This window comes from Panthera tigris, chromosome B4, assembly GCF_018350195.1.
Source record: "Panthera tigris isolate Pti1 chromosome B4, P.tigris_Pti1_mat1.1, whole genome shotgun sequence".
NCBI classification, from domain to species: Eukaryota; Metazoa; Chordata; class Mammalia; order Carnivora; family Felidae; genus Panthera; species Panthera tigris.
The window spans coordinates 92667018-92680898 of record NC_056666.1 but is presented as its reverse complement, the minus strand read 5'-3'; the positions used below and the strand labels follow the sequence as shown (position 1 = coordinate 92680898).

Genomic DNA, 13881 nt, shown 5'->3' with positions numbered 1-13881 from the left:
CACTCATCGGTAATTAATGTGTTGTTTCCCACCAGATCAGTGGTTCTCAGGCAGGGTGATTTTGCCCTTCAACAACCCCTCACTTCTTGAATCTAGCTGGAAAACACTTGGGCAATGTTTGGAGACAATTTTGGTTGTCACGACTTGGGGGTGGCGGTAGTATTACTGGCATCTACAGGGCAGATACAGGATGTGCTGCTAAAAATTCTGTAATGTGCAGGACAGCCTCCCAACAACTCGTTATCCAGCATAAAACATACACTGCGCCGAGGCTGAGAAGTCCTGTAACAGAGTATAAATTCTAGAAGGGCAGGGTCCTAAGCTGATCTCAGTTTTTGCTCTATCCTCACACCTAGAACAATTGTGCTTGACCAGTAAGTCTTAAACTTACCTGAATATTTGTTTTCAAGAGCTTAGAACTCAGCCTTGTGCCCAGCCGGTAGACAACATTTATTAAAGGTAACAAAATTAATGGTGATGCCCTCAAAGAAGGTCAAATGGGTATAACAGGACACAGCAAATCAAGGCAATTTTAGTGTCCCATAATCCCACTTTTTGGGGTTTTTTTCTCACAATGACTATTAATAAAACCAGTTCTTCCAAGATAAGTCTCTTAAGTGGGACTTCTGAAAGAACAGGTTTTTCTTTAGATACATAAAACTTTTAAATACATGGAACTCTTGGGAGTTAAATTTGTAAAAGATGAAACCTTTTTCTTTAAAATGAAAGCCTTTAAAGTTCCATTCACGGGGCGCCTGGGTGGCTCAGTTGCTTAAGCGTCCGACTTCACCTCAGGTCACGATCTCACGGTCCGTAAATTCGAGCCCTGCGTCGGGCTCTGGGCTGATGGCTCAGAGCCTGGAGCCTGCTTCCGATTCTGTGTCTCCCTCTCTCTCTGCCCCTCCCCCGTTCATGCTCTGTCTCTGTCTCAAAAATAAATAAACGTTAAAAAAAAAAAAAATAAAGTTCCATTCACATGGCATGTATTTAAGAGATTAGTAGACACCCCTAAATTAGATGGCATCACTAATCGATTGCTGATATGCTCCAGTGACTGGGAAATACTTTAAGAAAGTCTGAGTTAAGACTGGTTTACAAATTTCCAAATAACTGAATTATAGCACACATAAGAAAAAGCCAGGTTATCTAAAAAGAAAGTAGTACTTGAGTCCACTTCATTCCAAGATCTTTATAACCATAATATTCTAAGTATAACTTCATCCTGTATTTTTAAAAAATCCATGAAGCGTAACATTTGTCGAAGTATTTTCAATTCTTTCCCCTACACTTCAAAGAGCTACTAAACATTACCCAAAAGGCATACGTTCATTAATATTGCTTGATTTACAAAATTCTTTTCCAAGAAAAAATTCAAAAGGTGGTTTATGTGGCTATTCAAACAATACTAGGGAAAAAAATCTGACATCTTTCACTCACCATTTCTATAATTAATGAATGAATCTGGCTTGTCCAAATCTTAAATTATGAAATCACACTATGTAAAATGCACCTATTACATTTAAAAAGTTAAACCCATATTTATTTACTAGCACTGTTAAACATTACACAAAACACAGTCAAGTGGCAAGTAATTATAATGCAAGCCCTTGCATGGCAATCCAAATTTATTGAACTACTGATGCTAAGTTATACAAAATTGCACCACTTTAATTAAGGCTTTTAGTTTACATTTGGCCACCTCAAAGTCGTTGTAACATTAGGTTGGTCAATTTAAATACTGTGGCTCCCTGTTGGATAGACACACAATCTTTACACCCAAACGTTAATGCATACAAAGCAACAAGGCATTGTTAAATAAAACAGCAATAGTTACTGCAACTTAGGCCTTGTGACCAATTACACATGATTAAAATTACTTCCCACATTCACATCCACAGTACTCGTCCACCATTTAACATCTCAACCAAAACGTTACACATGTGAAACAATCACTAACAGGCAAAAATACTAAACCTGTATATTTGGTATTGCAAATACACTTATGCATGAGCAAGCAAGGGATTCACAGTGAGAATCTACAGCTGCAGAAGCCTGAAAATGATTTACAAAAATTGTTAAATCATTAAAAAATTGTTTGAAAATATACACTTCTTGTTGTAGACCCCCACTGTACACACAACTATAAACATTGTTCCCTATGTAAACAAAAAAGGAAACATATAATAAAAGATTTGAAAAGTCTGGACATTTCCTTCCCAACAGATATTAAAGGCAACGTCTTTAATCTAAGACATTATACTGAAAGGACTATCATATTTTAAAGACAAGATCACTGTCTCCACAGGTTTTTTTAAAAATTAAAAAAACTATATAGCTGTGTTAATCAAAGCACTTATTTGTACAATACAATGATAATGACCTTGAATTTCTTAAAAAAAATTACAATAAGCTACAAGTATCAAAGAAGCGAAGTTATCTGGAGTAGTCTATATAGGAGCTCTTTGGACTTTCTTTTATTATGCTAAAATAGTGGTGCTTTTAGGATTTACATTATTGTACTCTCCAATACAAAGTATGGGGCATGTTAAAGTATACAGTACACCATTTTCATACATGTACAACATTGGTGGATGAAAAATGTCTCTTAGCAGTAATACTGGATTGTAGCCTCTGGTTTTACCAGCTGCATACTCTAGGACTATTATATAAGTAAAAATCTCTCTTGTGATACTGGAAAGTGATTAGAATGTGCAAACTGATGTAGTAGCTTTCATCCGCCTCTTAAAGGGTACCACCACAGAAAGTCCATTTAAGATGTTGGTAGGTTTAACAAAGTTGGAATGCTGGCACTGTTGAATTGGGCAACAGTTCTTCAGACCTGTCAAAACGAAAAAATTACACTGAAAACATGGGTTGAAAACAGCACACTCAAGATCCAAAGGAACACATTAAAACAACAGTGTTAAAGTGTTAGAAAATGAAGAGAATACAGGCCCTTGTCATTACATTCGTGACGATGTACACACAACTCATAGCAAAGCAAAGCATGGGGAGACATTTTCATCTTTTTGGAATGACTTCATCTATTCTGCTGCCCTCCTGAAAGTCAGTCAAATGAAAGTTTTAGATACAAAAAGGGAATGTACCTTAGTGCAAATTTCTGTGTATTACCCTTCCAAAGACTAAAAGCAGAATAATAAAAAACACCACATTAAAACTTTAGGTCAGGTCAACTTTATTAGAATTAGGATTAAAAAACAGAGCGACATTAACAAAATGAATGTTTCCAATCCTAGAATTACAGAAGTATAGAATGCACATCTAACCAGCGTTTCTAATACCAGAAAACCAAGACCTTTCTTCCATACTCTTCCAGGAAGAGTGGCTACAGAGCTAGTTCAGAGAAGCAGACAAAACAGAATTTATTTCATGATGGCTCTTAACAGTTGACAGTTATCAATGTTCTAATTCCATATTTAAACAAATGAGATCAACTTAAGATGGATGTCAGAAAAAGCTGGTATTACGCTAAAATCATATGTAATTAAACTTAAAAAGTTTGTGAGTGATGTAAAAGAAGTAAAATCAGAACTCTTTCTGCCAAATATTTATTTTCTTTGGATGATTTTCTGTATACATTCCTGACTACGAAAAAGTTTTCTTTTTTTACTGTTTCTCTGGGGTTCAGACTTGCTGCAAGTTCCAGAAATGCTGTTAATATAGATATGGCTGTTGAAGCAATTTTTATAAATGCCTTGAACTTTAAGTCCTCATTTAGTCTGAACGAGTTTGGTAACTTTTCTAAATCCTAGCAGACTGAATCTAGCAAATTGAATAGCACAGATGGGAGTGTGTGAGCTCACGCACATGTGTGCCAAGAATGGGCATGTGGTCAGGAGTGAGAGGATGTCAGGAATGAGAGCACTTATCTAAACGAAAGCTTTAAATGCAGAGTAGGGACAGAAACTCTAAGAGGCAGAATCAGAAGTGCTATAGTAGAGGGCCATTTTAACACAGGAAGTAGCAGAGCCACAAATACTAAAAGTTCTCAAGGATAAGTACAGTAAAATATAGTTTTAATGATAAGGGGGCAAGAAACCATTCTCATTGGCAAAGAGCAGCAGATGATAGTTGAGGGTTTACCAAGTACCAGGTAATGATCTAAGTGATTTACAAGTATTAACTCATTTAAAAAAAATTAAAAAAAAATTTTTTTTAACGTTTATTTTTGAGAGAGAGACAGAGCACAAGTAGGGGAGGGGCAGACACACACACACAGAATCTGAAGCAAGCTCCAGGCTCTGAGCTGTCAGCACAAAGCCCGACGCGGGGCTTGATCTCACGAACTACAAGATCATGACTTGAACCAAAGTCGGGTGCTTAACTGACTGAGTCACCCAGGTGCTCTGATATTAACTCATTTAATATAACTGTTTTAAAAAACTATATAAAAACGTTGCATGTTCAGTTTTCCTTCGTCGTCTCATCTTTTGAGTTGTTTCTGTGGTTTTCTATGCCTGGGAACTCTTTGGCTATCAATGTCTCTTGCTGATGGACTTTCCCTGAATCTGCAGTTTATATTTGACTAATTTGGTGCCCCAGGTATATATGCTCCTATAGGACCTATAACAGCATAGTGACTAAGCATGGGCTTGAGAGCTAGTTCATTGTTTAAATTCTGAGCCATGAACTCAGATCACTGGATTCAAATTCTGGCTCTGCTATTTACTAACTGTAGGGCATGAACAAGAAATAATCTTTTTGTGCTTTAATTCTCTCATCTGTTATATGAGAATAACAGCTCCTGCCTCAGAGGACTGTTGTGAGAATTCAATTAATATGTGGACAATACTGAGTGCCAGGAGTTTTTACTATCAATCCGATGCTGGACTTACACTATCCTGCATTTATCATATTTTGCAACTGTTTGTCTAATTCTTCCACTAGACCTGACTTAGCTTAAGGCTATAGATAGGAAAGAAGGTTGGTTTTGCTCACCACAATACCCTCAGCACAAACCAATGTCCCAGTGGGGCATAAGTATACATTGGATGAACTTACCTACAATATTCAGTTACATGAAATACCCTACTTTTGATGATATATAATTTAGGAAATAATTACTGGGATATCATACTAACTTATGGATATCTTAAAAAGGAAGTAATCATCTTTTTTTTTTAGAACAACAAAACATTCTATACTCGTTTTCTTCATAGAGTGCCCTTAATGAAGCTGAAGTTAAAGGTTAGGGAAAAAGATAAATTAACATACCTGGCTCAGAGCTACAATGCATTTAATATATTAAAGCAGCTGACATGTTGACTTTTTGCGGGTCTTCCCAGGCACTGGAGTTTTTCTGTTAATTTGCCGCACTAGGTCATAAAAGATCTGCAAACACAGTATTTTTTTTTTTTTTAATTTATAGGAGAAAAAAACCCAAAAAAGAAAAAGTGAAATGAAAGACTGAACTTTCCATGGATATATATATGAACTCCAACAAGTATTATGTTCAGTTAAGGAATAAGTAAAACCAGGTATTTCTGTAACTGCTAAATTTTCTTATTTATTTTTTAGGGGTGCTAAAATTATTCTCCTTAAAACAAACACTGACTTAAGAAGCAGCAGAGATCTTATTGTAGTTCATTAGAACATTTAACACCATTCAAAGAAAACAAACTTTTACTCTTTAAATCTTTCTATGTATCTTTATCCTATAATATTACTTAAGCCCCTTCAAAGCAAGAACCGTGCATGCCTTCTTGAATTTGTCTCCATCTTTTTTTTCTTTTAAAGTTTATTTTTATTTATTTTGAGAGACAGAGAGCAAGCAGGGGAGGAGCAGAGAGAGGGAGAGACAGAATCCCAAGCAGGCTCCATGCTGTCAGTGTGGAGCCCAATGCGGGGCTTGAACTCACCAACTGTGAGATCATGACCTAAATGGAAATCAAGAGTTGGACGCTTAACCAACTGAGCCACCCAGGTGCCCCAATTTGTGTCCATCTTTTACAAAACATCCTTTATACACACACACACCTGAACTCTTCATCCTGTCTTTCCCACCCCTGTCTTTTTTTGTCCAGTCTTTCTTTTTTTCATGGTAAATTCCAGCATTTAATAAAGAGGCTATAATAGATAGCTGTGCTACTTATTAACATGTATATATTTAACATAAGATTTTTGGTTAGAAGATCAACAAGCACCCGGAGTAAGCATTAACTTGGAGCTGTGTTAACACACAGCACACATATTTTTCATTAATTTTAAATCCTGAATTCCAAATCAAGAGTTTTTTTTAAAGTATGTCACCATACCTCATTAACATTTATTTTTGATTTTGCGGAGGATTCTAAGAATGCACAATTGTTCCATTGTCTTGCTAGATTTTGACCTTGTTCCTTTCCTACAACTCTTTCATCTTCCAAGTCACACTTATTACCAACCAGAATCATTGGAACCTAAAAATACAAAACAAAATTGTGAGGGTAAAAAAAGTAAGTGAATATGCTCTATACATTCAAATCCAAAGAATTCTAAGAGTCAACCCTAAGGATTACTTTTTATGCCCAAGAAAAATACTAAATTAAACAATATGTAATAAAATTTATAATCAAATATGAAAACCTTAACTCTGTTCAGAACCTTTCATGTGAAATTTTTAGAAAACAAGCTATGATGTACTTATAAAAGAGGAAAAAAAACTTTAAAATTATGTCCCAATGGACTTATAACTAAATATAGTAAGCAAAACACAAAATATTTTTAAAAAGTACAAAAGGGTATTACTATGAAATGTTAATATATTCCAAAAGTTTTAAATGTTTTTCTAAGGGATGTGAATCAATTACAAGTTTTTTGGTTTACCGACATGCATTTATCAAATAATCATTCTTAATTTAATAATACAAAAAGGAGAAATTTGGAAAGCTCCTAAAAGTTTTAGTTTTTACTAAAAATTTAGACAACCTTAATCATGTGATGTCTGTAACTTTAAAAGGACACTATAGAGATAAATAATACTTACTCTGTAAAATTCCTATTAATCATTTAGAGATTGGTTTTCTAGAGAATTTTTGGGAAAAAAATCCAAATTAGAATATCAAGAATTTTGGCTTTTAGGAACAGATATAAAATTTTATATTCATACTTATTTAATTTAACGTAACTGATAGAACACTAATTATCAGAAATAGCAGAAAACGGACTAATTGTGAAATGTTCACTGAGCTGTAAAGATGTAATAATTCCCGAAAGTTCTCCTGTTTTAGAAGTCGAGGAAATGGGAACATTTCCCACAGATGCTTCTGAACTCTCACAATATTTGCTTATAATTAAGTTATGTATATAATACAGTGGTTCTTAAAAGTGTGATACCCAGACCAGCAGCATCAACACCATCTGGAAACCTGTTAGAAATGGAAATTCTTGAGCCCTAATCCTAGACCTACTGAGTCAGAAATTCTGGGAGTCAGAGTTGGCAATGTTTTAACCAGGCATATAGCTGGTTCTGATGCAAGATCAATTCTGAGAACTGCTATCTATAGTATGATGAGGAAGTTAAGTAATCCTTTTAAAGTTTCCTACAGGGATTAAACTCCATTATGGTGCACTGTGAAGAGGTACGCAGGTTAATGTTAGAATCTAATGCATTTGTTGGCTTCCTTCTAAAAAATATTATTATGCTCCTTTTCTATCAGTTGAGGTGTGTTCATACGTAGTTCTGATTCTTGTTAGAAAGGCTCTTAAGTCTACCAGAAATGTATAGAACATCTATTAGTAACATTTGCCACCCACATCTTTCCTTCCTTCCCACCAAATGCATGATTTAAAGATAGGAAGGGGATAAAATTTATTTTACACAGGTTAAGAAGGGAGGAGGGGATTTCTTACTTTCCACGTTATATATATTTGAAAATATTATGAGTGTTAAAGATGTATTTCTGCCTTTTAAGGAAAAAAGCTTTCGAGAAACAAGTCCCCCAACCCCCCACCAACCACATTAACTTTAAATTGGATTTAAATTCAAATTCTTAAACTGGGTATCACTACAATAAGGGTTTGAAATAAAATATATTCATTAGGAAATCAGCTTACATCATCAGTGTCTTTAACTCGAAGAATTTGCTCTCTCAGATCTTGTAAATCATTAAATGTGGACTGTGCTGTGATGGAATAAACTAATGCAAAGCCTTGTCCGTTTTTCATGTATAAATCCCTCATTGCGGTAAATTGTTCCTATAGCAGAAACAAAGGATCATTAAAAAACAATAAAGTTCTTACAGTTAATTTGATAATTTTAAACGTCTATAATTAGTGCTTGATGAAGAATATAGTAGTATTATGTAACATTACTTAAAATTATAGTCCATGGCAAGATGCTATTTGAAAACTGGTATTTCATGAAATTTTTACTTAACAATAAAACAACCAAAGCAGATTTATGTGCAATAAATATACTTAAGTGGGGAAGAAATATCCTTTCTCCACAAGAATCCGAAGGAGGCTCCAGGCTCTGAGCTGTCAGCACAGAGCCCGACACGGGGCTTGAACTCATGAACCGTGAGATCATGACTTGAGCTGAAGTCAGACGCTTAACTAAATGAGCCACCCTGGCCCCCCAAAAGGCAGTTTTTTAACATATAATATGTAGGGTACGGAAACAATCCCCAAGTTACTCACAGCTCATTTACTAGCTAGTTTACTATAGCTCTAAGGGGACCACCAGCATGCTTACCTACCTTATCTTGCCATTTCCCCACATTTTTCCTCCTTCACTAGACTGAGAGCCTTTGCAAGTAAGAACACAGCCCATGCCACATTTCCGGTACTCAAACATTAGATGAATGAATACCATATACCCAGAATAAATCTTCCCTTCACCTTCAGATACCAACAAATCTAAGTTGGTCTGTAAATACTTTGAAAGAGAAAAGATACTGCTCAAGATATTTCACAGAGCCACTGAGAAATAAATGTTTACCAAAGTATTTTCCACATTAATTAAAATATGGTAATACAGCTTAACTTGTTTTTTTTTTTTTGTTTTTTTTTTTTAAATTTTTTTTATTGTTTATTATTTTTGACAGAGAGAGAGAGAGAGAGAGAGAGACTGAGAGCAAGCAGGGAAGGGGCAGAGAGAGAGACACAGAATCAGAAGCAGGCTCCAGGATCTGAGTGCTCAGGACAGAGCCTGACGTGGGGCTCGAACTCACAGACTGCAAGATCATGACCTGAGCTATAGTTGGCCGCCCAACCCACTAAGCCACCCAGGCGCCCCACAGCTTAACTTGTTTTAAAAGTACTAGTGAGGCTGAAAATTTTCAAACAAATTTTCTACTTTTCTTCAATAAATGACCCGCTGCAATTACAAAGCACACGCATAAAAAACAGAATCCAAGAGAACAAAACAGCTTTAAGATTTAAGGCAAGTAGTAAACTTTTAAATAAGCTTAACTAGTATTTGTCTATAGAGTACTAGTATTTACAAGGTCTATATTACACAAGTTGTACATATACTTTGGTACTTGTTTTACATACCGTTCCTGCAGTATCCAAGATTTCAAGCATACACTGTTGTGCATCTACTTCAACTTGCTGGGGGAAAAAGCAAAATACATCCTCATTTTTATAAGATATGAAAGAATACCTCATTATATACAAAAGCCAATATGACATTTAAAATAGAGATTGCTACTTTACAACTAATCTCAAGCAATACCTGAATAAAACAGGAGAAAAAAACAGCTAGATAATTAAGGTCCACTGACCCTACCCCCACCCCCCAATTGTGTAAGGTGCAAAAACGACATGCTTTTTTTTTTTTTTTTAAATTTTTTATTTTACAGAGACACAGAGCACACAAGTAGGGGAGAAGGGCCGAGGGAGAGAGAGAATCTTAAGCAGGCTCCATGCTCAGTGTGGAGCCTGATGTGGGTCTCAATCCCAAAACTGTGTAAGGTGCAAAACGACATGTTGTTTGTTTTTTTCAATGTTTTATTTTACAGAGACACAGAGCACACGAGTAGGGGAGAAGGGCAGAGAGAGAGAGACAATCTTAAGTAGGCTCCATGCTCAGTGTGGAGCCTGATGTGGGTCTCGATCCCACGACCCTGGGATTATGACCTGAGCCAGAATCAAGAGTCAGACGCTCAACAGACTGAACCATCCAGATGCCCCTAAAACCATGTGTTCTCAACTCAAAGAAACCTACAAGATCCAAGTTCAATACGAATCACTCAGAACTTAATTCTGGGGAGGAAAGGATTCCAAAATAGCTCAAAAAATAATTTAAACCAGTAGTAGTTCCAAATAAGATCAGAAGTCATTCTATCTCATCACTGCCATACTTTACTTAGATATACCTTCACTTCTCTAGATAACTACATCCCCTTCGCTGCACTGGAACATTTCTGGTAGCAAAGAAGAAGACATGTATCAAATAAGTTATATATCCCCCCTGTGACCTCTTTCCACCTAACATTTCCTAGGATAAGAAGTAAAACAGTATCTACACAGCAGCAGAGGACAAGCTGGCTATTACATAAGAGAGAACTCTCTCCCGACTAATTAAAAACGTCTTCATATTAAGTTTTATTGTCACATGTTGTGTTAGTGGACACTAACAGCAGCAGTAGCACTTTCTCAAAGAGTTATAAGTAAAAAGGTTAGGGGAGACTTCTGTATTTCCATCTCTAGTTTAAAAAGAAAGGAACCTGAGAGTATTCAGTCTTTGGGGGAAGGGTGAGGGGATGTGGAACTATCACTTGAGATGGCCTCGTTCTGAAGTTTGTGTGTCAAATTATAATTTTAATTGTAAACTTTAATTGTAAACTTAAAATTCTCTGAGAGAGAGATAGAAAGAGAACAAGTGTTTTAAGATTCTCATTAACTGGTAAGGATGCAATGTCAGGATATAATCAAGTGTGAACTTTTCCTACTAATTTTATAGATTAACTCAGCTTCTTCATCCTACTTTGTAAACAATATTCAACACTTACAAAGCTAAAAATATTCATTTATATTTATAGTAAAGTCTAAAGCAAAAGGCTTTCTAGGGTAACATGTACCTTTCTATAAGAATCTTCTATCGTAGGATCATATTTTTCAACAAAAATTCCTTGAACAAACTGTACAGTCTGAAAAAAATAAATAGCACACCATTATACTTCTTAAAGAAAACTACAAATCCAAATCTGTATGCTTTAAACTATTAAACTATTGATTTCATATAGGCAGTTATGCCATTGATGAAAACAAAACCACCACTATATTTAAAGTATGCATTAGGTGAGAAAATTACCTTAGAAAGCTTTTTTTAAAAAACATTAGTAACCAGTATGCTCCTTATTAGGTAATTCTAACTTTAGAGCTCACATATTTAAAAAAATTTTTAATGTCTTCTATTTCAAACAAACTCAAGGCTTAAACTTGAATTTGAATTAGAAAGAGGCTAATTATTTTGTGTACACAAGTACATACACCCTCAAGACACCGCCCATCACTTTGGATACATTTACAAGTGAAAGAACAGCTCAGGTCCCACGGTACATACTTTGCAGTTTGATCTAAATACATCAAGTTCTGTGCATGGTGGCCAATGTAAGTGGCTGAGTTAGATGGTCAATCTGTCTTATCGTGGGGTTTTGTTGAACTGAACTAGATGTACTCAAGTTATTTAGCCTGAGTTTCTCCCCTTCCCCAGCCACTACTGTCAAGTTTTCTTTTTTCTTACTATACTATTCTTGAAATGGAAAGCATGGCTGCTAAAATAATGTGAAAACTGGACAGTCACAGGAAATATTTGAAAAAGGTTTTTTATAAGCTTTAATATTTTTTAGCATAAAATGTATGTTATAAGCCAAGTCACAGTGAGAAAGACCAAAATTCATTCCTATCTGGCTCAGAATACAGATGGACACACATTTATGTGTTCTGTGCTTAGCCCAGATTGTATTCTGCTTATCTCATGTTGGTCTGGAACTAATACACCAGAGAGAATATGATCTACCCAGATACAAGTAAAAGCTGACTAAAATTACAGGAAAAAAAATATTATATTGCTTCTAAAATCACTGAGATTTCACCTTAAAAATAAATGAAGACAAAATAAATGATAATCAAAACCTAAAACTCAACAGAAAAAGAACATGTGTTGGAGTGAATTAGCTTAAGTACAGAGAGAATGACTTACCAGAGCAGATTTTCCAACGCCTCCTGAGCCAAGAACAACTAGCTTATACTCACGCATGGTGCACGCTTGTCAAAAGCTAGTACCTTGTAATGAAAAAAAAAAATTCTTAAGTAATGTCTTTGTATTCATGTGCTTCTTTTATAAATTAGATATTCAACCAAGTAACTTAAAAATGATTACTCTACCATACTAGTGTGGCACGTTCCATAAACAGACTTACTAAAGGATGCTGTTGGTAGGGCTCTTTATGCAACATCAGAGGTAGAAAGAAGCCACAAAATTACAACTTGCAACCCTATCCTAAATTTATACAGAATATTTGCTCTATATTAAGTAGAAAAAGGGGGGGGGTGCTGAAAAACAGCATGAAGGGATATTTTACTGGTTACAAGATGGCAGTGACAGGCATGTTTAACTCCCTTTCCTGAACCATCTGTAACCTTGAGACCCAAGTAGAGTGCCTACTAAGTACAGGGATATATCCAATGAACAACAACAAATTCCTGCCCTCACTGAGCAATATTCCAATAAAGATGAACAGACTACAGCACAGGTCTGCAAACAAATCCAGTCTATCACCTGTTTTTGTACATAAAGTTATTGAAATTTAGTCATGTCCATTCATCTGTGTATTGTCTGTAGTTGCTATCTTGCTTTAGTGACAGAGTTAAGTAGTTACAACATAGGCCATCTGGTCCACAAAGCCTAAAATATTTACTATCTGGCATTTACAGAAAAAACTGGCCAACCCCTGGGATACATGAATGGTAAATGAGTTAGCAGAGAAAGCAGACCAAATATCTATTCCTGAAATGGGGGAAGGTACAAGGAGCCTGACAATGGTCAGGAATCAGAGGCAGAACTAAAGAATATGAGTGCCCAGACTGAAAAACTATGGCATGTTCAGGATGATGAATTAGTGGAAATCAAAACCAAACCAAAAAGAAACAACTAAAATTTCAGTATACTAAGGATAGAGAAAGAAGATCCTAAAAGTTTCCAGGCTAGGAAAATAATGTAAGAATACAAAACTCCTACATTCCTAGAAAACAGTAATTGGTCAGTGGCCATTATATAAAGTAGCCACCAGAATAAGTTTTAAATCTTCTTAATCAAGAAATGATAGTTCTATAGTTATAATTAACAAGTAACTACTAGAACTGGTTTAAACACATTTAATCTACCAATAACCAATTGCTTCAATGAATGAACATGCTTCTGTGAACTAGCCATTACCATCAGCCCCTTACTTCTAAAAGTCGGTCAATCAAGAAGGGACTCAATTTAGGCACATTTGTGTTAAATCTCTTTATATATTCTTTCCTTTTCTAAGACTTTCTACAGTCTTAGAAAAGATATCATTTGTTTTACCTTTTTATGCCACTCTTTTATTTCTCCTTAGGACACAGTATCTATTGCCATGGCTTCCTTTCAAAACTTTCTCCATTTCTGACTTTAAATATGTAGACTATCTAGCATATTTTCTCTTCTCCTGAATGGGAGGAAAATCGCCCAAACCAACCAACTAAATTAGCTAACTTCTCCACTTAACTAGTTCCTATGTTTATTTCTACACTGATTGAATCCATCATTTCCATGGACTTTTACCCCAGTTCTTGAACATTGTCTCCTTGACTTTTGTGACCTGGATGATTCTTACCAGATTATAATTTTAGAAAAGGGGATATAAAATAAAAGCTGGATCTACTTTTAGCTTTAAGAATATTTCA

The 13881-nt window shown here is 35.4% G+C and overlaps 1 protein-coding gene across 2 annotated transcripts in view; it reads right to left on the bottom strand.

Moving 5' to 3' along the window:
* Positions 1–1592: 1592 nt before the first annotated feature.
* The window catches only part of RAP1B (RAP1B, member of RAS oncogene family), a 45239-nt gene continuing 32950 nt past the window's right edge, over positions 1593–13881 (bottom strand). The window contains exons 2-8 of one of the 2 annotated variants that reach the window (XM_042992713.1): positions 12152–12234; positions 11028–11096; positions 9499–9555; positions 8056–8196; positions 6276–6419; positions 5236–5352; positions 1593–2839 (exon numbers count right to left, since the gene is read on the bottom strand). In XM_042992713.1, coding sequence (XP_042848647.1) covers positions 5266–5352; positions 6276–6419; positions 8056–8196; positions 9499–9555; positions 11028–11096; positions 12152–12208 — 555 coding nt within the window. In that variant the 5' untranslated portion in view covers positions 12209–12234 and the 3' untranslated portion in view covers positions 1593–2839; positions 5236–5265. The remainder of the gene's footprint in view (positions 2840–5235; positions 5353–6275; positions 6420–8055; positions 8197–9498; positions 9556–11027; positions 11097–12151; positions 12235–13881) is intronic. The other variant, XM_042992714.1, reaches the window with a different exon arrangement.